Source organism: Oncorhynchus gorbuscha, linkage group LG19 (genome assembly GCF_021184085.1).
Source record: "Oncorhynchus gorbuscha isolate QuinsamMale2020 ecotype Even-year linkage group LG19, OgorEven_v1.0, whole genome shotgun sequence".
In the NCBI taxonomy this organism is placed as follows: domain Eukaryota; kingdom Metazoa; phylum Chordata; class Actinopteri; order Salmoniformes; family Salmonidae; genus Oncorhynchus; species Oncorhynchus gorbuscha.
Genome location: NC_060191.1, coordinates 72,251,778 through 72,272,490, shown reverse-complemented (window position 1 = coordinate 72,272,490; position 20,713 = coordinate 72,251,778). Strand labels below are relative to the sequence as shown.

Here is a 20,713-nt window from a genome sequence, read left to right as displayed (position 1 = left end):
CTCTCTGCGGGGCCCCATATCCTTCCATAACAGGACACCCCTCCCCCTTCTCTCTGCGGGGCCCCATATCCTTCCATAACAGGATCCCCCCTCTGTGCAAGGCCCCATATCCTTCCATAACAGGACACCCCTCCCCTTCTCTCTGCGGGGCCCCATATCCTTCCATAACAGGACACCCCTCCCCCTTCTCTCTGCGGGGCCCCATATCCTTCCATAACAGGATCCCCCCTCTGTGCAAGGCCCCATATCCTTCCATAACAGGACACCCCTCCCCCTTCTCTCTGCGGGGCCCCATATCCTTCCATAACAGGACACCCCTCCCCCTTCTCTCTGCGGGCCCCATATCCTTCCATAACAGGCCTGTGCAGGATATCCTTCCATAACAGACACCCCTCCCCCTTCTCTCTGGCAGGGGCCCCATATCCTTCCATAACAGGACACCCCTGATATTCTGCGGGGTTTATTTTTGCAAGGACACAGGTTCCCCCCCTCTGTGCAAGGTGTTATATCCTTCCATAACAGGACACCCCTCCCCTTCTCAATGACGGGGCCCCATCACTTCCATAACAGGACACCCCTCCCCCTCTCTCATCGGGGCTCTGGTCCCTCTCATCACTCTGGTCCCCCCTCATCAGTCTCCTTCCATAACAGGTCTCCCCCCCCTCTGTGCAAGGCCCCATATCCTTCCATAACAGGACACCCCTCCCCCACTCTCTCTACGGGGCCCCATATCCTTCCATAACAGGACACCCCTCTCCCTTCTCTCTGCGGGGCCCCATATCCTTCCATCTTGCCTGAGCAGGAATAGCAACAGATCAATTGCTATTGGCCTGGCAGAGGGGCAGCAGCATCAAGTCAAAAAGGGCTGATATTCTAGTTTATTTTTGCAAGGACATCCAGGTTTGTTAATATTGTACAGGTGTGTTAGAGTTTCAAAAGAGGAAAGTTTAACGATCCAATGACAGCCTGTCACCTCAGAGAGCCCTGAGACTCTGGCCTCTCTCTCATCACTCTGGTCCCTCTCATCACTCTGGTCCCCCTCTCATCAGTCTGGCCTCTCTCATCACTCTGGCCCTCTCTCACTCTGGCCTCTCTCTCATCACTCTGGCCCCTCTCTCATCACTCTGGCCTCTCTCTCATCACTCTGGCCCTCTCTCATTACTCTGGCCCCTCTCTCATTACTCTGGCCCCCTCTCATCACTCTGGCCCTCTCTCATCACTCTGGCCCTCTCTCATCACTCTGGCCTCCCTCTCTCATCACTCTGGCCTCTCATCACTCTGGCCCCCTCTCATCACTCTGGCCTCCCTCTCATCACTCTGGCCTCTCTCTCATTACTCTGGCCTCTCTCTCATTACTCTGGCCCCTCTCTCATCACTCTGGTCCCTCTCTCATCACTCTGGCCCTCTCTCATCAGTCTGGCCTCTCTCATCACTCTGGCCTCCGTCTCATCACTCTGGCCTCCTCTCTCATCACTCTGGCCTCCCTCTCATCATTCTGGCCCCGCTCTCATCACTCTGGCCTCTCTCTCATTACTCTGGCCTCTCTCTCATCACTCTGGCCTCTCTCTCATCACTCTGACCTCTCATCACTCTGGCCTCTCATCACTCTGGCCCCTTTCTCATCACCCTGGTCCCTCACTCATCACTCTGCCCCCTCTCTCATCACTCTGGCCCCTCTCTCATCACTCTGGCCTCTCATCACTCGGGTCCCTCTCTCATCACTCTGGCCCCTCTCTCATCACTCTGGCCCCTCTCTCATCACTCTGGCCCCTCTCTCATCACTCTGGCCCCTCTCTCATCACTCTGGTCCCTCTCTCATCACTCTGGTCCCTCTCTCATCACTCTGGCCCCTCTCTCATCACTCTGGTCCCTCTCTCATCACTCTGGTCCCTCTCTCATCACTCTGGCCCCTCTCTCATCACTCTGGCCCCTCTCTCATCACTCTGCCCCCCTCTCATCACTCTGGCCCCTCTCATCACTCTGGTCCCTCTCATCACTCTGGTCCCTCTCATCACTCTGGCCCCTCTCTCATCACTCTGGCCCCTCTCTCATCACTCTGCCCCCTCTCTCATCACTCTGCCCCTCTCTCATCACTCTGGTCTCTCTCATCACTCTGGTCCCTCTCATCACTCTGGCCCCTCTCATCACTCTGGTCCCTCTCATCACTCTGGCCCCCTCTCATCACTCTGGCCCCCTCTCTCATCACTCTGGTCTCTCATTACTCTGGTCTCTCTCATCACTCTGGTCTCTCATCACTCTGGTCTCATCACTCTGGCCCCCTCTCATCACTCTGGCCCATCTCATTACTCTGGCCCATCTCATTACTCTGGTCCCTCTCATCACTCTGGTCCCTCTCTCATCACTCTGGCCCCTCTCTCATCACTCTGGCCCCTCTCTCATCACTCTGGTCCCTCTCTCATCACTCTGGCCCCTTTCTCATCACTCTGGTCCCTCACTCATCACTCTGGCCTCTCATCACTCTGGCCCCTCTCTCATCACTCTGGCCCTTCTCTCATCACTCTGGCCCCTCTCTCATCACTCTGGCCCTTCTCTCATCACTCTGGCCCCTCTCTCATCACTCTGGTCCCTCACTCATCACTCTGCCCCTTTCTCATCACTCTGGTCGCTCTCATCACTCTGGCCCTCTCTCATCACTCTGGCCCCTCTTACATCACTCTGGCCCATCTCATTACTCTGGCCCATCTCATCACTCTGGCCCATCTCATTACTCTGGTCTCTCTCTCATCACTCTGGTCTCTCTCATCACTCTGGACTCTCTCATCACTCTGGCCTGTGTTAGCCTGCAGGGCTACAGCCCATATAGCCTCGCCAGGCCTCTAGTGACCGAGCCTCTCTCTGATCCTCTCTCCCTGTAAGAGGGCTCTATGAGAAGATATATTCTACCAGCGAGCTGGGTGAAGTTACTGCTATGTTTCCTAAACCCATCAAATCAGGGGTTAGGGGCTAGGAGCTAGGGGCCAGGAACTAGGGGCTAGGGGGCTAGGGGGCTAGGGAGCAGACAGGGGTTTGATTTCTGACTGAGCACTGAAAGAAGAGGAGAATGAAAGCTTGTGGGCTTGCAGTGAGAGAACACTCTCGTTTCATTCGATTCGATTAGGATACCTGTCAAACACTACAATGAGCTGATAGAGGTGTTAAGAGGACAAGCTGAGTGAGGATCAATGTAAGATGGAGGATCTTTTATTACAATAACTGACTTTGAGGAGGCACAACAACACACTCCTGTGGCCAATAGAGGTGTTTCTTTTTGTTTCCAACTTGACCATCATGTGTTTCTTTTTGTTTCCAACTTGACCATCATGTGTTTCTTGGTAGTTTCTAATTGAACATCATGTGTTTCTTGGTGGTTTCTATTTGGACATCATGTGTTTCTTGGTGCTTTCTATTTGGACATCATGTGCTTCTTAGTGTTTCTCTCTGGTCTCAGGAGGATGATGAAACACTTTGGAGCAAACAGACAGAACAGCAGCCCAAAACTAGAGGCTAAGATGGCAAATATCTCCACAGCTACAGTGTACTTCCCAGGAGAGCTGACGTAGGCAGGGACGAAGGAGATCCATACAGCACAGAAGATCAGCATGCTGAAGGTGATGAACTTGGCCTCGTTGAAGTTGTCAGGGAGTTTCCTGGCCAGGAAGGCTAAGAGGAGACAAAGAGAGGCTAGCAAGCCAATGTAGCCCAGCACCAGAGAAAAGCCGACCACAGAGCCCACGTCACACTCCAGGACCACCCTCGGCCCCCGACCCTCTCTGTCCCCCCTCTCAGCCGGCCGGGGTGGAGCTAGGGCCAGCCACAGCACACAGATCAGCACCTGTGGAAGGGAAAGGGGTTTGGAAGGAAAAAACACAGTCACCATAACAACAGAATACGGTCAGTGAAGGAAATAAATACATTTCAATAGTAAAAACTAGATGTTCACCTGGATGAGTGTGCAGATGGAGATGCCCATCCTTTGCTGAGCTGGGCTGAAGTATCTCATCAGGTTCTCTCCAGGCAGAGTGGCCCTGAAGGCCACCAGCACCACCACAGTCCTGCTGAGCAGACAGGAGATGCAGAACACAAAGCTTATACCAAACAGGGTGTGTCTCAGCATGCAAGTCCATGGCTTCGGCCGGCCAATGAAAACCAGTGCACACAGGAAGCAGAGCTTGAGTGACAGCAGGAGCAGGAAGCTGAGCTCAGAATTGTTGGCTTTCACCTGAAATGAGACAGAGAATGAAAATTTAGACTGAGTAACATCATAAATCTCATCCTTATACAGTATGACACAATTCGGTAACATTTCGCTACGCCACAAGCAGTTCCCTACACCCGCAATAGAATCTGTTAAATATTTGTATGTGACCAATAACATCTGGGCAGGTGGGACAGTAGCGTACCACCTGGCCAACATCCGCAAAGAACGGATACAGGTTCTCTTCCACTCGCTTGGAAACACTGCAGCCGAAATGGGAGCCACCTAGAAAAAACTACAATTTATGGCTCATTTTTCCAACAACCAGCCTGAAACTCTTTCTAAGGACTGTTGACATCTAGTGGAAGCCCAAGGAACTGCAATCTGGGAGGATTTCACCTTATAATAAAAGTGACAGCCATTGAAAACAGTGGTAGGCTGAATTCTTTTTTGGGGGGGATAGTTTGTCCTCTGTCTTTTGCCTGCCATATCAGCTTTGTTACACTCACAGACATAATTTTAACAGTTTTAGAAACTTTAGAGTGTTTTCTATCCAAATATATCAATTACATGCATGGCTTCTGGGCCCGAGTAACAGGCAGTTTACTTTGGGCATCCTTTTCATCCGGACGTAAAAATACTGCCCCCTACCCAAGAGAGGTTAAATATGTGTAGGTTACCAATAACATCTGTTAAATATTTGTATGTGACCAATAACATCTGTTAAATATGGACCAATAACATCTGTTAAATATGTGACCAATAACATCTGTTAAATATGTGACCAATAACATCTGTTAAATATGTGACTAATAACATCTCTTAAATATGGACCAATAACATCTGCTAAATATGTGACCAATAACATCTGTTAAATATGTGACCAATAACTTCTGTTAAATATGTGACCAATAGCATCTGCTAAATATGTGAATAATAATATATAATAATAATATATGCCATTTAGCAGACGCTTTTATACAAAGCGACTTGAATGACCAATAACATCTGTTAAATATGTGACCAATAACATCTGTTAAATATGTGACCAATAGCATCTGCTAAATATGTGAATGACCAATAACATCTGTTAAATATGTAACCAATAACATCTGTTAAATATGTGTATGTGACCAATAACATCTGTTAAATATGTGTATGTGACCAATAACATCTGTTAAATATGTGTATGTGACCAATAACATCTGTTAAATATGTGACCAATAACATCTGTTAAATATGTGTATGTGACCAATAACATCTGTTAAATATGTGTATGTGACCAATAGCATCTGTTAAATATGTGACCAATAGCATCTGCTAAATATATGACCAATAACATCTGCTAAATATGTGACCAATAACATCTGTTAAATATGTGAACCAATAACATCTGTTGTGTGATCAATATGTGACCAATAACATTTGATCTTAACTGATACTCTGAGTCAATATTCACGTAAAATAAGAAATTCCCCTCGACCACGCACACAAAGTGGGAAAAACAAACATTCTTTCCTAATGACCCGCAATGTAAAATGATCAACTTTTATCGTCAAATTTGTTGTTACACAGTTATAACAAAACATGCTGAAGAAGCTGCTATGTCGTTCCATGACACGTAACAAGGTAAGCCTGCGAGAAGAGTCGCTTGGCTTCAAGCTATTTGGTGTGGGAGAGTAGGCTAAATACAGCAATTTGTGTGTAAAACATTTTATGACAGGTTAAGATGTTTAACTTGTTGTCTGTTAGTAACTCCACTCACTACTTGTAGTTGTATAGTCTGTTAGTAACTCCACTCACTACTTGTAGTTGTATAGTCTGTTAGTAACTCCACTCACTACTTGTAGTTGTATAGTCTGTTAGTAACTCCACTCACTACCTGTAGTTGTATAGTCTGTTAGTCTTGTAGTTTTAGTAGCTCCACTCACTACTTGTAGTTGTATAGTCTGTTAGTAGTAGCTCACTCACTACTTGTAGTTGTATAGTCTGTTAGTAGCTCCACTCACTACTTGTAGTTGTTAGTCTGTTAGTAACTCCACTCACTACTGTAGTTGTAGTTGTTAGTCTGTTAGTAACTCCACTCACTACTTGTAGTTGTATAGTCTGTTAGTAACTCCACTCACTACTTGTAGTTGTATAGTCTGTTAGTAACTCCACTCACTACTTGTAGTTGTATAGTCTGTTAGTCTGTTAGTAACTCCACTCACTACTTGTAGTTGTATAGTCTGTTAGTAGTAACTCCACTCACTACTTGTAGTTGTATAGTCTGTTGTACTTGTAGTTAGTCTGTTAGTAACTCCACTCACTACTTGTAGTTGTATAGTCTGTTATAGTCCACTCACTACTTGTAGTTGTATAGTCTGTTAGTAACTCCACTCACTACTTGTAGTTGTATAGTCTGTTAGTAACTCCACTCACTACTTGTAGTTGTATAGTCTGTTAGTAACTCCACTCACTACTTGTAGTTGTATAGTCTGTTAGTCTGTTAGTAACTCCACTCACTACTTGTAGTTGTATAGTCTGTTAGTTAGTAGCTCCACTCCACTCACTACTTGTAGTTGTATAGTCTGTTAGTCTTTTAGTAGCTCCACTCACTACTTGTAGTTGTATAGTCTGTTAGTCTGTTAGTAACTCCACTCACTACTTGTAGTTGTATAGTCTGTTAGTCTGTTAGTAACTCCACTCACTACTTGTAGTTGTAGTCTGTTAGTCTTTAGTAGCTCCACTCACTGCTTGTAGTTGTATAGTCTGTTAGTAGCTCCACTCACTACTTGTAGTTGTATAGTCTGTTAGTAACTCCACTCACTGCTTGTAGTTGTATAGTCTGTTAGTAACTCCACTCACTACTTGTAGTTGTATAGTCTGTTAGTCTGTTAGTAACTCCACTCACTACTTGTAGTTGTATAGTCTGTTAGTCTGTTAGTAGCTCCACTCACTACTTGTAGTTGTATAGTCTGTTAGTCTGTTAGTAACTCCACTCACTACTTGTAGTTGTATAGTCTGTTAGTAGCTCCACTCACTACTTGTAGTTGTATAGTCTGTTAGTAACTCCACTCACTACTTGTAGTTGTATAGTCTGTTAGTAACTCCACTCACTACTTGTAGTTGTATAGTCTGTTAGTCTGTTAGTAACTCCACCACTAGTTTTATAGTCTGTTAGTCTGTTAGTAACTCCACTCACTACCTGTAGTTGTATAGTCTGTTAGTAACTCCACTCACTTGTAGTTGTATAGTCTGTTAGTCTGTTAGTAACTCCACTCACTACATGTAGTTGTATAGTTAGTAACTCCACTCACTACTTGTAGTTGTATAGTCTGTTAGTCTGTTAGTAACTCCACTCACTACTTGTAGTTGTATAGTATTTTAGTAGCTCCACTCACTACTTGTAGTTGTATAGTCTGTTAGTAACTCCACTCACTACTTGTAGTTGTATAGTCTGTTAGTCTGATAGTAGCTCCACTCACTACTTGTAGTTGTATAGTCTGTTAGTCTGTTAGTAACTCCACTCACTACCTGTAGTTGTATAGTCTGTTAGTAACTCCACTCACTACTAGTAGTTGTATAGTCTGTTAGTCTGTTAGTAACTCCACTCACTACATGTAGTTGTATAGTCTGTTAGTAACTCCACTCACTACTTGTAGTTGTATAGTTTGTTTGTATGTGTTGTTGGTCTTGGCTAGCTTAATGTTCCGGTCGGTAGCTAGCTAGTGGCTGCTAGCATCGTCATGAAAAGGGGCATGAGGGAAGCCCTACAATATTACACATGAGCATACAATGTTGAAAAGTAATCTTTAGACATATTGTAGTTTTCTTAAATGTAGTTTTGAAATTGACTAAAAACAAGCAGACCACAATAAAATTGTGTTTGAAAAAAGTAAACTATTTTCTGTCAGTCAATGGGTAACCTAAAGAGATATTATCTAAATGAGAAAACCTGTATAAATAAAGGTTCAAAAAATGAAATATATATTTTAAAAAAATTATACCAACTGATGTGGCTCATGCAATGGAATGTATTTTTTGCAATGTCAGTAGAGTTGACTCAACAAATCACAGCACAGATTGAAGGCTACACTTCCAGTTTTTACTTCCTGACATCGGGAACACTCAAAGGGTAAGTTAGTAAATTCACTCTGAAGTGCCAGAGAGCGCTCAGAGTGCGCTCTGGGCGTTTGTAAATTCAGAGCATTGTCAGATTGTCTGCTGGTAAATTCAGAGGTTTTCGCTCCTGGAGCATTAGAGAACCCACTGGACGCTCTGGCCGAGGAGTAGGGTTGATCCGAGCATTCTGACCTCACAACGGCAGTCAAGCACCCAAGTGAACTTGCTAAAGTTAGCTAGCTTGCTAGCTACTTCCAAACATAAATGAGAGTGCACCTCACTCTGACCATTTTATTTGCCCTAGCAAAGCTGGTTTGGCTACTTTCGTGTTATCCAGCGCGTTGGTGACTATAACTGGGTTGCTGGCAACAATTGAATGAAGCTACAGTATTTAGAATCAGAGGAGAGTGCTCTGAAATCAGAATAGATTAGCCAGAGTGAATTTATAAACGCATCCAAAATGCCTGCCAGTCCATCCGTTATGCCATCATTGACTTGAATGGGGACACCCGTTCTATTCATTGTATTTCTATGATCACATAATTCAACTCACCAGGGGAGTATGGCGGTGGTAGAAGAAGGTGGTCATGGCACCAGCTGTGAGCGTTGCCCCGGAAACTGAGATGACGGACAGGATGACGCCCATGGTGTCGCTGTAGGAGAGGAAGTCCACCAGCTGTGGGACGCAGGCCGTACGATCTGGGTTGGACCAGAACCGCTCTGGACACCTGCTACACTCAACTGACCCTGACAGAAAGGAACAGAAATCAAGAGTCAGAATCAGAACCAGTCAGAACCAGGACCAGTCAGAACCAGGACCAGTCAGAACCAGGGCAGGTCATAACCAGTCAGGACCAGGACCAGTCAGAACCAGGACCAGTCAGAACCAGGGCAGGTCATAACCAGTCATAACCAGGACCAGTCATAACCAGGACCAGTCAGAACCAGGGCAGGTCATAACCAGTCAGGACCAGGACCAGTCAGAACCAGGACCAGTCAGAACCAGGACCAGTCAGAACCAGGGCAGGTCATAACCAGTCAGAATGAGGACCAGTCAGGACCAGGACCAGTCAGGAGCAGGATCAGTCAGAACCAGTCAGAATCAGGACCAGTCAGGATCAGCAGAATCAGTACCAGAAAGAATGGGGACGAGTCAGACTCAGTGCCGGTCAGAAACAGGACCAGTCAGAAGCAGGACCAGTCAGAATCAGGAGCAGTCAGAATCAGGACCAGTCAGAACCAGTCAGAATGAGGATCAGTCAGGATCAGGACCAGTCAGAACCAGGGCCAGTCAGAATCAGGACCAGTCAGGATCAGGACCAGTCAAATATGAATTGGAATGAGAAAAGTTGATAGACGACCTGTTGTGTTGCTGATCTCTCCCTCAGCGCAGGACAGACAGTCAAAGCAGCAAACGGGCCTCCCCTTCTGTACCGCATGTCTGGTACCAGGGGGGCAGGCAGCACTGCATATAGACACAGGGACCTACCAGACGGTGGGGAGGACGCAGTCATCATCATCATCATCATCACTATTATCACCATTATTACACACACACACACACACACACACACACACACACACACACACACACACACACACACACACACACACACACACACACACACACACACACACACACACACACACACACACACACACACACACACTCCTCTCTGCTTCAGAGACACCAAGCTAAATGGTACTCACCTCATCTCCGCTGCCCCCTCCCCACACCACCTTCTCCATATTGATGTGAAACTGGTCGTCCACGCCCACTGAAGACAGAAAATGGCCGACCTGGACAAACTCTGCTGTCCCCTCGTGGGTCACATGCCAGTTGATGATGTCATAAGAGGCAGGCGGATTACCATTCATGTCGAAGTGGATCAAATCCCCCACAGGAGTACTGAAGTTCACTCTCCTCAGATAATGAGCAATCTCAAAGACAAAAGGTTTATTGAAACAGGATTAAGAGTTAGAACCAGTGGTGGCTTTTGGCTTTTAGTGCTCAACACTTATAAAGTGTTTCCATTGTATCCTGGAAACGTTAGAGTTGTTAACCTGAAAACAGATCAACATGGTATTGTCACCTGGCTGGGCTGAAGCTTCCTGATATCAGGGCACTGTCCACTATTAAAGGGTCCCTCCCCTGGTGGGCAGGCCACCATGTCCTGAATGGCGTGGGCGATGGCGTAAACAGCCTTGTACACATTGTAGCTGGCTCTCAGCTGAGACACGTCAGCATACTGGCTCTCCCCCTCACCTAGGATTGACACTTTATTTTACTGAGACAACATCGGGAATGGATCAGGACACATAAAACAGAGCATTAGTTGTAAACTCTCCCTCACCTATGACCTCTGAACCAGTACACTGTCGCCGGGACGACGGGGTTATGCTGAGGTCAATCCCCAGAGAACACCCAAAAATCTCCTCCCACAATTCCCTCAGGAAGGGGTCGGATTTCTGGTCGTCCCCATCAGGACGGAGGCGTGTTAGGAAAGGGCCTAGGCTGGGAATGACAGCTTTCTTCAGGGCAAATCCAATAGTCCCGGCAAGAGAGGGCAGGTTTTTTGGGGAAGAGAGAGTAGAGTAGGTGACCCAGGCTTCCGAGGCGATCCACTGCTTGTCTGTTATGTTCTGACGGACAACCTCTTCCATCAGGGCCTGAAGAATGAGACGGTTAAAAAGATCAAGATAGTCAAGTTGAAGTACATGATTATCAATAAGAAAATACTTGTCTATAAAGGGCATCAAGACATGGTAGGACAAAAACACTCTGCTACAGTTGTGTAACAAATACTTAACAATACTCTGACCAGTAACTGATTACCCGTGCATCCTGAGAGATAGCAAATGTCACCACCACTCTGGCAGTAGATCCTCTGATGGTGTCCACGATGTACTTCATCCGTCTCTGAGATGGTACCTTGGGGAAGCCCATCAGTGAGAGAGAGGGAATAGAGTCAGAGAAAATCAGAGAGAGTGTTTCTATTTTATATTCCTGGAGAGGGGGCGAAGCAGAGTTAAAGAGAGACAGAAATCATCAGAGTGAGGTCGTACCTTGGGGATGACCTCTGCGTAGGCGACACAAACCCCAGATCCTTGGAGATCTTGGAGAAGCATCTGAACCCCAAACTTTCCATAGTCATCATCCCCTGACACCAGCCCCACCCACTCCCAGCCCAGCTGATGCAGCAGCCTGGCCATGCCCCGAGCCTGGAAGGCATCGCTGGGTATCGTACGGAAGAACGATGGGTACCTCCAGTTGTCACTCAAACAGGCACATGAGGCAAAATAACTTACCTGGGAGAGAACAGAGAGAGAGAGTCAGGGAGAATAAGAATTTTTAACACTCAGAGCAGAAGGAGAGAAGTGAACATAGAGTCATCAAGATAGATATTTAATTGAATGTGTAAGCCTTATCTAGATAGATATTTGAGTGTAATCTGTAAGAAAGTCATTTAGATAGATATTTGAATGTGTAAGAAAGTCATTTAGATAGATATTTGAATGTGTAAGAAAGTCATTTAGATAGATATTTGAATGTGTAAGAGTCGTTATCTCTTTCCATCCCAGTCTGTAATACAACCCCATGCCTCACCATGGGTAAATCAAACGGCCCGAGGGTCTGTGCCACCACGATGGAGGCTGAGGAGCGGGCATCACCGATGATGACGGGTACCTCAGGGTTTGCTCCACACTCTTCACCTGCCACAGAGGCCTCCTGGCCGGTCACCATGGCTAGGGCTGCCCCCAGAGTGGTACCCTCTGCCAGGCATGTGTCAGCAGCCAGGAACCCCAGGGTGAGGTTAGGAAGGAGGGCTGGGTCGCGGTTAATCTCCTCCACCGCAAAGATCATGGTCTGGAGCCAGCGGTAAGCACGCTGGTAGAAACTGACAGATGGAGGAAGGGAAGAGACAGGTAGAGAGGAGGTAACTGAAAACACTTTACACGTGAAAACAACGACACAAAGCTGTCATCTCACGGAGTTGCGTACATTGTACATGTCACATTTCCCTCAATACTCCGGAACTCCTGCTCTGGTAGAGGGGCTTCCACATGGACGGGGAACAGGCCTCCAATGACCACATCTCCTGCCCGATAAACACTGCCCGAGATGGGGTTAGCCATCAGTCGACAGGCCCCCCCTCCATCTCCAGACTGACCCCAGACATACCCGGGGATAGGGAGGCAGCAGAGCAGCCACAGCCAGCCACAGAGGCACATCACCTGGAAAGAGACAAGGTCGAGGACTGGGAAAGTCCGTCACCTGGAGGAGAGAGATCAAAGCAAGATCGTACAGACAGAACACTGAGTAGATAGAATGACATGAGATACACCATACACCATACACCATACACCATACACCATACACCATACACCATACACCATACACCATGGACACCTGTAACCAGACAGTTGTGTGAAACAACAGTGATAGACACACAAAAAAACATGTTCCTTCTCTGCCCTACCTATCAACAGTAAACCTTATCCTGGTGAGAGAGACAGACAGACAGACAGACAGACAGACAGACAGACAGACAGACAGAGAGGATGAGTGTCTGTCAGTCTAGCATCTCCTGCAGAGAGTGAAAGAGGGAGAGGAAGAGGAGAGAAGGGGAGATGCTGATATAGGGAGAAATGAGCCCCCGGCTAAAAAACAGGCACACAGCCACTAGGGGGTGCTTGTAGGGACAGGTGGGGCAGGAGGGGGTTAATTGGGGCATGTTATTGGAGGATAACTTGGGGAACAGGTAATTGAGGGTAATTGGAGAAAGCCTATGAGGGTGATGTTATTGAAGGTAATGTAATGGGAGAGGAGAATCAGCGTCTGTTCTTCAACAACATCAGATGTTACGTCATACTTTATCTCATTCTTATGAATGATTGTCTTAATAAAATACTGTACATGTGACAAAATCGAGTCGCCCGTTCCTGCTGTCAAGTCACCTAGTGGCCTCATGGGTGGAATGTTATTCATATTTTCACAGTTAAATAAAAAGCAGCCGAAAATCCGGTGTTGGAATACATTTCAACTCTATATCTGCTATGGTACAGGATTCTTATTTTTCTGAAGCCCATAACCATGTGTGTGAGATGTATACATTTGTCCCTAAGTAGATTTGTTTTAGGACTAAGAAACACTCTGTACGACCCCGATTTAGCCCACTGAAGTAAAAAGGTGAAAGGGACGATTGGAGAGAGAGAGAGAGAGAGAGAGAGAGAGAGAGAGAGAGAGAGAGAGAGAGAGAGAGAGAGAGAGAGAGAGAGAGAGAGAGAGAGAGAGAGGGACAGAGAGACAGAGAGAATGAGAGACAGACAGAGAATGAGAGACAGAGAGAGAGAGAGAGAGAGAGAGAGAGAGAGAGAGAGAGAGAGAGAGAGAGAGAGAGAGAGAGAGAGAGAGAGAGAGCGACAGAGAGACAGAGAGAGAGACAGAGAGAGAGACAGAGAGAGAGACAGAGAGAGAGAGAGACAGAGACAGAGAGATGGAGACAGAGAGAGAGAGAGACAGAGACAGAGAGATGGAGACAGAGACAGAGACAGAGACATTAAATTAACATTTAATGTTAATGTTGACAACATGAATTTGACAAAAATCACGTAATCAAAGGTATTTACTGTTGTCATCTGCAAGTTTCTGCAGTTGCTCTTCGCCAACGTCATCCTGCAGCCATCACCTGCATAGTGGTAAATTCTATCGTCAACCAATCATTGTTTGTTTAGTTTGACCCACGTGAACGTGACCAAAGACATGACTGAAACAGGAACCAATATGCCGTGACTCTCAAGTATACAGTGGACATACAAATCAACATGATATTATTGTCTCTCTCTCACTAACTGATTGTACATTATACACACATATGCAGGACCTGCTCTAGCCTTTTGGGGGCCCTAAGCAAGATTGTTTTGGAGGGAGCCCCCCCACCTCGCACTAAATTAGTTGGGGGTGGGGAGGGTTCCTGAATATTCATTAATCTGGTTGAGCCTTCTTGAGTGCATGACATCCCACATATAGTAGCCCATTTTGTGGTGGAATCATATCTAACAGTGGGTTATGATATGATTCCAACATAAAAACTTGCTACTGGTTGGTTTCCAGCCAATATGCTCAACTCATGGATAGTTGTTCCTGTGACCAATGCATTTATAAGATAGCTACCATCGTTCTTGAAGCTTATGTCCCCATGAGCTCCCGAGGTTAGCTAACGTTAGCTAGCTAGCGGCAGGAATTTACATTTTGCTTGCTAGCTGAGCTGTTTTATAAGAAATCTGCTTATATGAATTGAACACTGTTTCCCTGTTTCCTCGGCGACATTGTTTTTGGAGAATGTCCGATTTGTATTTACATTTTATATTAACTGTCATTGAAGTTGTTGGTTACTATTAGAGATATTGTCCGACCTTTTGTTTTGTTAAGGGCTCAAAGTGACATCACGCATTCAAAAAGGCTCAACCAATCATCCGACATGTTCTATGTCTAGACTCATGAATATTCATGCGAATGCCCCCACGCCTCCCCACAGAAGGAAATTTTGCCCACCTCACATGCAAAACATTTTAGTGTTCTAGAACAAATTGTTTTAGAACAAATTGCAATTTCAACCGATCTTCCTTGAATTAAACACGTTTTGTTTAGATGTTTTTATTGATATAATAGGATTCCACCTTATTCCGTTATTATCTATTTGTCTGTTGATGGCTCTGCTGTAGCTGGACTTCTGCTATGCATTCGTTTCCTCAGCCGTAGCCTCTGAGTTGACTGCAATGTCCCTGTGACGGGTAGCTCTGTCAGTAGTAAGTAGGATAATGCACAAGAATGTTTAATGTCCATGACTTCAGACCTAAATGTCAAAGGTCACATAGATGTGTATGCACTTAAAGTCAGTCAGTTAGTTAAAGGACTCTCAGACCATGAGAAACAAGATTCTCTTGTCTCATGAAACCAAGATGGAACTCTCTGACCTGAATGCTAAGCATCACGTCTGGAGGAAACCTGGCACCGTCCCTATGGTGAAGCATGGGCGTGGCAGCATCATGTTTTCCAGAGGTAGGGATTGGGAGACTAGTCAGGATTGAGGGAAAGATGAATGGAGCAAAGGACAGAGAGATTTTTGATGAAAACCTGCTCCAGAGCTCTCAGGACCTCAGACTGGAGGAAGGTTCACCTTCCAACAGGACAACAACCCTAAGCACACAGCCAAGACAAGTCTCATAATGTTCTTGAGTGACCCAGCCAGAGTCCGGACTTGAACATCTCTGTAGAGACCTGAAAATAGCTGTGCAGCAACGCTCCACATCCAACATGAGAGATCTTAAGTGGATCTGCAGAGAAGAATGGGAGAAACTCCACAAATACAGGTGTGCCACATTTGTAGCGTCATACCCAAGAAGACTCAAGGCTTTAATCGCAGCCAAAGGTGCTTCAACAAAGTACTGTGTAAAAAGTCTGAATTCTTATATAAATGTGACTCATTTCAGGAAACTAGGCATATATCGCTTGTCACTACTTCACAGGAGAGCCATTTGAAGATAAACTTTTTGTCAGAAATGCCTTCTGGAACATGTGAACTTTCATGTGCCTTAATTTAAAAAATCTGTATGCCATCTGTAAATACTAATACAATTGTTAAATTATGAGCCTAGTTGGTTTAGCCACAGAAAAAGACAGGAATCTTCCCGCTAGCCAAAATCTGGCATTTTACTGCAAATATGCAGAGAGTCGATAAGAGAACACACAGAAGGCTGTTGTATAAACACCTGTTTTTGGATTACATCTTTAAACTAAGGGCAAAGTGGGAGAAGCTTCCATCCATGTATACGGGTAAAATAGTCTAGATTCATTTTCAGATATTACACATTTCTAATTTTGTCCGAAAGTCGTTTTCATTTCAAGTTAAAGTGTCCGGTTAGCCAGCTAGCTAACTTTAGCTGGCTGGCTCGCTAGCTAACGTTACGTGTATGATCTGTGTTGTGATATTATTATTATTATTATTATCATCTCAGAGCCATTTGCATTGCTAATTATAGCCTAATGTTATCTAGCTAGCTAACATTGAACCTGATTCGTTAGCTATCTGCAGATTAATGCAGGGTAGTAACGTTATGAGTCAGGCTTACTGTTAATTGTTTAGATAAATAGCTAGCTACATGTCTAAACAAAATAATCCACTATGCAATTATCTCTGACTTTAGAGCACTCGTCGGAGTGTGCCAGAGCGCATATGAATATGGCCATTGTCAGTAAAAAGGCATCATTAAATTGTTACCAGCAGTACAGTTGCAATCACCAATGCTCTGGATAACATAAAAACAGCCTAACATAGGGCTAGTAAAATTGTCCGAGTTTGGGTGGGGGCTAAAGCTTTACAGGGCTCGTTCTCAGTTTGGGTGGGGGCTAATGCTTTAGAGGGCTCGTTCTGAGTTTGGGTGGGGGCTAATGCTTTAGAGGGCTAGTTCTGAGTTTGGGTGGGGGCTAATGCTTTAGAGGGGCTCGTTCTGATTTTGGGTGGGGGATAATGCTTTAGAGGGCTTGTTCTGAGTTTGGGTGGGGGACAACTAGACATTACTAAACTCTCTAGCGGAGTTATTCTGCGGGAGAGATGTGTTAGATCATATCAAGTTATATACCGATACACCAAGATACTAGGTGTAGTTTACATACTTGGTAGTTTAGATATCTCCTTCGCAGGCTGGGATATTATATACTGGAATATTCTTTAAGAAGATTGTTTCTGTGTCGAAGGTTGTGTTAGCTGACATGCTTGGGTTAGCTGACAAGACTCGGGTCAGTTGTGAGGTTAAAGACCTGGTCTGGGTTTTGTGGAGCGACACATCTGTGCCTTGTTTGTGGCTTCAAAGTTTGGTTTGAAAGTTTAACGTCCCTTTGCAGAGTATGTGTACACCTCCACTGTTTGTATGTATACTGTTAGGGCTCAAAATCTGTTCAATCAGATCTGCATACGCATAGTGGTTGTTTTGGCAGTCGGAGGTGGAACTGTTTTAGAGCTGTCAAATCCTGGCATTATACCTAAGTAGACATTGCCATTGGCTGTACAGAGTATCATTAACATAAATCCCATGCAGCCTTGTTTACAAGTTAGAACACTGGAATGTGAGATGTAATTTACACCTTGACTAGGCCTCATTGTTAAAGTGGACCACACTTAGGATGCTTATTAATAAGTGACAACAAACAACAAATATATAAAGATAACTTCATCCCATTATTCAACAATATGAAAGCAGATCTAATTAAATGGAAAAAAGCATTCCCATAAATCTTACAGGTAGAATAAACCTCCCAAAGTGTTTTAGATTTCATCTCTGTAATACCAATTACACCACCAAAGACATTCTTTACAAAAGGTATACTCAGTCATAACAGACTTTATTTGGGCAAACAAAACTCATAGAATATAAAGGAATGTTTTACATCTTCCTAAGTCACAGGGTGGTTTTGCCCTTCTAGACTTGGAATTGTATCAACTCGCCAACCAGGGCTTTTACTTGTGACATATAGTTAAATGCACTAACGAGGAATGGGTACACATTGGAGATGCGCATGTTCATCCCCAGAATATTTTTATGTGTCTATTTTCTAAGGCTAAAGTTCAAAACATGAACAACTTCATAGTTAATTAAGAAAACTATAACAATATTGAAGTAAATTAACGTATTCTGCACGAACCAATATCACTCCCTAAAAACACAACCCTATAGAACAATCCTTGATTAGCTTTTTCCGGATTCATCAATCACCGATACATTGGTCCAAATGGAAAACTAAAGGCATAGAAATCGTAAACGATTTGGTGACAATAAATACATGTATTTCTATGACAGAAATAAAAATACATTTTGGACTGACAAATGTAGATATTTTCAAATGGATGCAACTTAAAAGTTTCACATCAAGAAATTTCGATTTGAAATCTTTTGGACATCAGAGCAGTCTGAGGGAATCCTTTTTGAATCATAATGTTGTCTCCCGCCTGTCCGGAGCTGCCAGAGCCGCCCGTCTGTCCGGAGCTGCCAGATCCGCCCGTCTGTCCAGAGCTGCCAGAGCCCCCCATCTGTCCGGAGCTGCCAGAGCCGCCCGTCTGTCTGGAGCTGCCAGAGCTGCCCGTCAGTCCGGAGCTGCCAGAGCCGCCCCTCTGTCCGGAGCTGCCAGAGCCGCCTGTCTGTCCGGAGCTGCCAGAGCCACCCGTCTGGCCGTAGCTGCCAGAGCCGCCCGACTGTCCGGAGCTGCCAGAGCCGCCCGTCTGTCAGGAGCTTCCAGAGCCGCCCGTCTGTCCGGAGCTGCCAGAGCCGCCCGTCTGTCCGGAGCTGCCAGAGCCGCCCGTCTGTCCGGAGCTGCCAGGGCCGCCCGTCTGTCCGGAGCTGCCAGAGCAGCCTGTCAGTCCGGAGCTGCCAGAGCCGCCCGTCTGTCCGGAGCTGCCAGAGCCGCCCGTCTGTCCGGAGCCGCCAGAGCCGCCCGTCTGTCCGGAGCCGCCAGAGCCGCCCTTCACTCCGGAGCCGCCAGAGTCGCCCTTCATTCCGGAGCCGCCAGAGTTGCCCTTCACTCCGACGCCGCCAGAGTCTGCCTCCTATTCGGGGCCCGCGGTAAGGGCCCCAGGTTGGGGTCGGCGGCGAGGGTCGCCACTCCAGAGGCGCCACCTAATTGGGCTAAGACTAAGGTGGAGTGTTCCACAGGGATGCTGGCCCATGTTGACTGTCAAGTTGGCGGAAGGTCCATTAGGTGGTAGACCATTCTTGATACACAAAGGAAACTGTTGAGCATGAAAAAACCCAGTAGCGTTGCAGTCCTTGACACACTGAAACCGGTGCGCCTGGCACCTACAACCATACCCTGTTCAAAGGAACTTAAATATATTGTCTCGCCAATTTACCCTCTGAATGGCTAACATACACAATCCATGTCTCAATTAAAAATCCTTCTTCAATATATGGTTTATTTTATTCGTAATAAAATTATACAAGATTATAATACATTTGCCACTGAGTTATGTGCAATATTGACCATGTATCATATGATATATATTTATCTAAGGTTAGGAAGAAGTTGCATAACAATATATGAAACTGAATACATGTACATGTTACTCTTTATTCTGAAATAAAACCAGACAATCTTCATGAGATTTTATGATGAGTTATATATTAACATTTGACAGCAAATGTACGGTTCCTTGCTTGAGGTCCGCGGGTGTTATTCAAATAGTCCGACAACCTCAGGTTGTCCCCCAGGGGCCCGGGCTTCCAGGAAGTCATCAAATAAAGTCGCATGGACATTTGGTTTCCGTGTTATACATTTTAGGACATTTTGCTGCTGTACCAGAAAATTCCACAAGATGGCAAGTGGCTGCTTATGGTAAATGGACAAAACATCACCAAATGGACATGTCCATTTCTCATACATGGAAAAGGCTTCAAAGACGGAACTCGGTGGGCACAGGTTTGGCCAAATGTACTTTTAGCCCAGAAGCAAGATGGTGTCGAAGCCTCAATGCTCTTTGAGTTAATGTCCATTTTCTGGTATTATAGGTTGAAAACGGAAAGACAACGCAAATATGACCGCTTAACACACTACACCACCCTGCATGTTAACACACTACACCACCCTGCATGTTAACACACTACACCACCCTGCATGTTAACACACTACACCACCCTGCATGTTAACACACTACACCACCCTGCATGTTGTTAACACACTACACCACCCTGCATGTTGTTAACACATTACACCACCCTGCATGTTAACACACTACACCACCCTGCATGTTAACACACTACACCACCCTGCATGTTAACACACTACACCACCCTGCATGTTAACACACTACACCACCCTGCATGTTGTTAACACATTACACCACCCTGCATGTTAACACACTACACCACCCTGCATGTTAACACACTACACCACCCTGCATGTTGTTAACACATTACACCACCCTGCATGTTGTTAACACACTACACCACCCTGCATGTTAACACACGACACCACCCTGCATGTTGTTAACACACTACACCACCCTGCATGTTAACACACTACACCACCCTGCATGTTGTTAACACACTACACCACCCTGCATGTTAACACACGACACCACCCTGCATGTTGTTAACACACTACACCACCCTGCATGTTAACACACTACACCACCCTGCATGTTAACACACTACACCACCCTGCATGTTGTTAACACACTACACCACCCTGCATGTTGTTAACACATTACACCACCCTGCATGTTGTTAACACACTACACCACCCTGCATGTTGTTACCACCCTGCATGTTGTTAACACACTACACCACCCTGCATGTTAACACACTACACCACCCTGCATGTTAACACACTACATCACCCTGCATGTTAACACACTACACCAC

The 20,713-nt window shown here is 45.7% G+C and overlaps 1 protein-coding gene across 1 annotated transcript; it reads right to left on the bottom strand.

Moving 5' to 3' along the window:
- Positions 1 to 3,260: 3,260 nt before the first annotated feature.
- Positions 3,261 to 12,532, bottom strand: LOC124005848 (extracellular calcium-sensing receptor-like). The gene is made up of 11 exons (XM_046315470.1): positions 12,303 to 12,532; positions 11,907 to 12,198; positions 11,366 to 11,608; positions 11,136 to 11,231; positions 10,654 to 10,969; positions 10,393 to 10,565; positions 10,010 to 10,240; positions 9,661 to 9,784; positions 8,853 to 9,046; positions 3,941 to 4,219; positions 3,261 to 3,832 (listed from the first exon to the last, which is right to left on the bottom strand). The coding sequence occupies exons 1-11, from the start codon at positions 12,530 to 12,532 to the stop codon at positions 3,404 to 3,406; spliced, it is 2,607 nt and encodes an 868-aa protein (XP_046171426.1). The 3' UTR covers positions 3,261 to 3,403.
- Between the last annotated feature and the right edge of the window lie 8,181 nt (positions 12,533 to 20,713).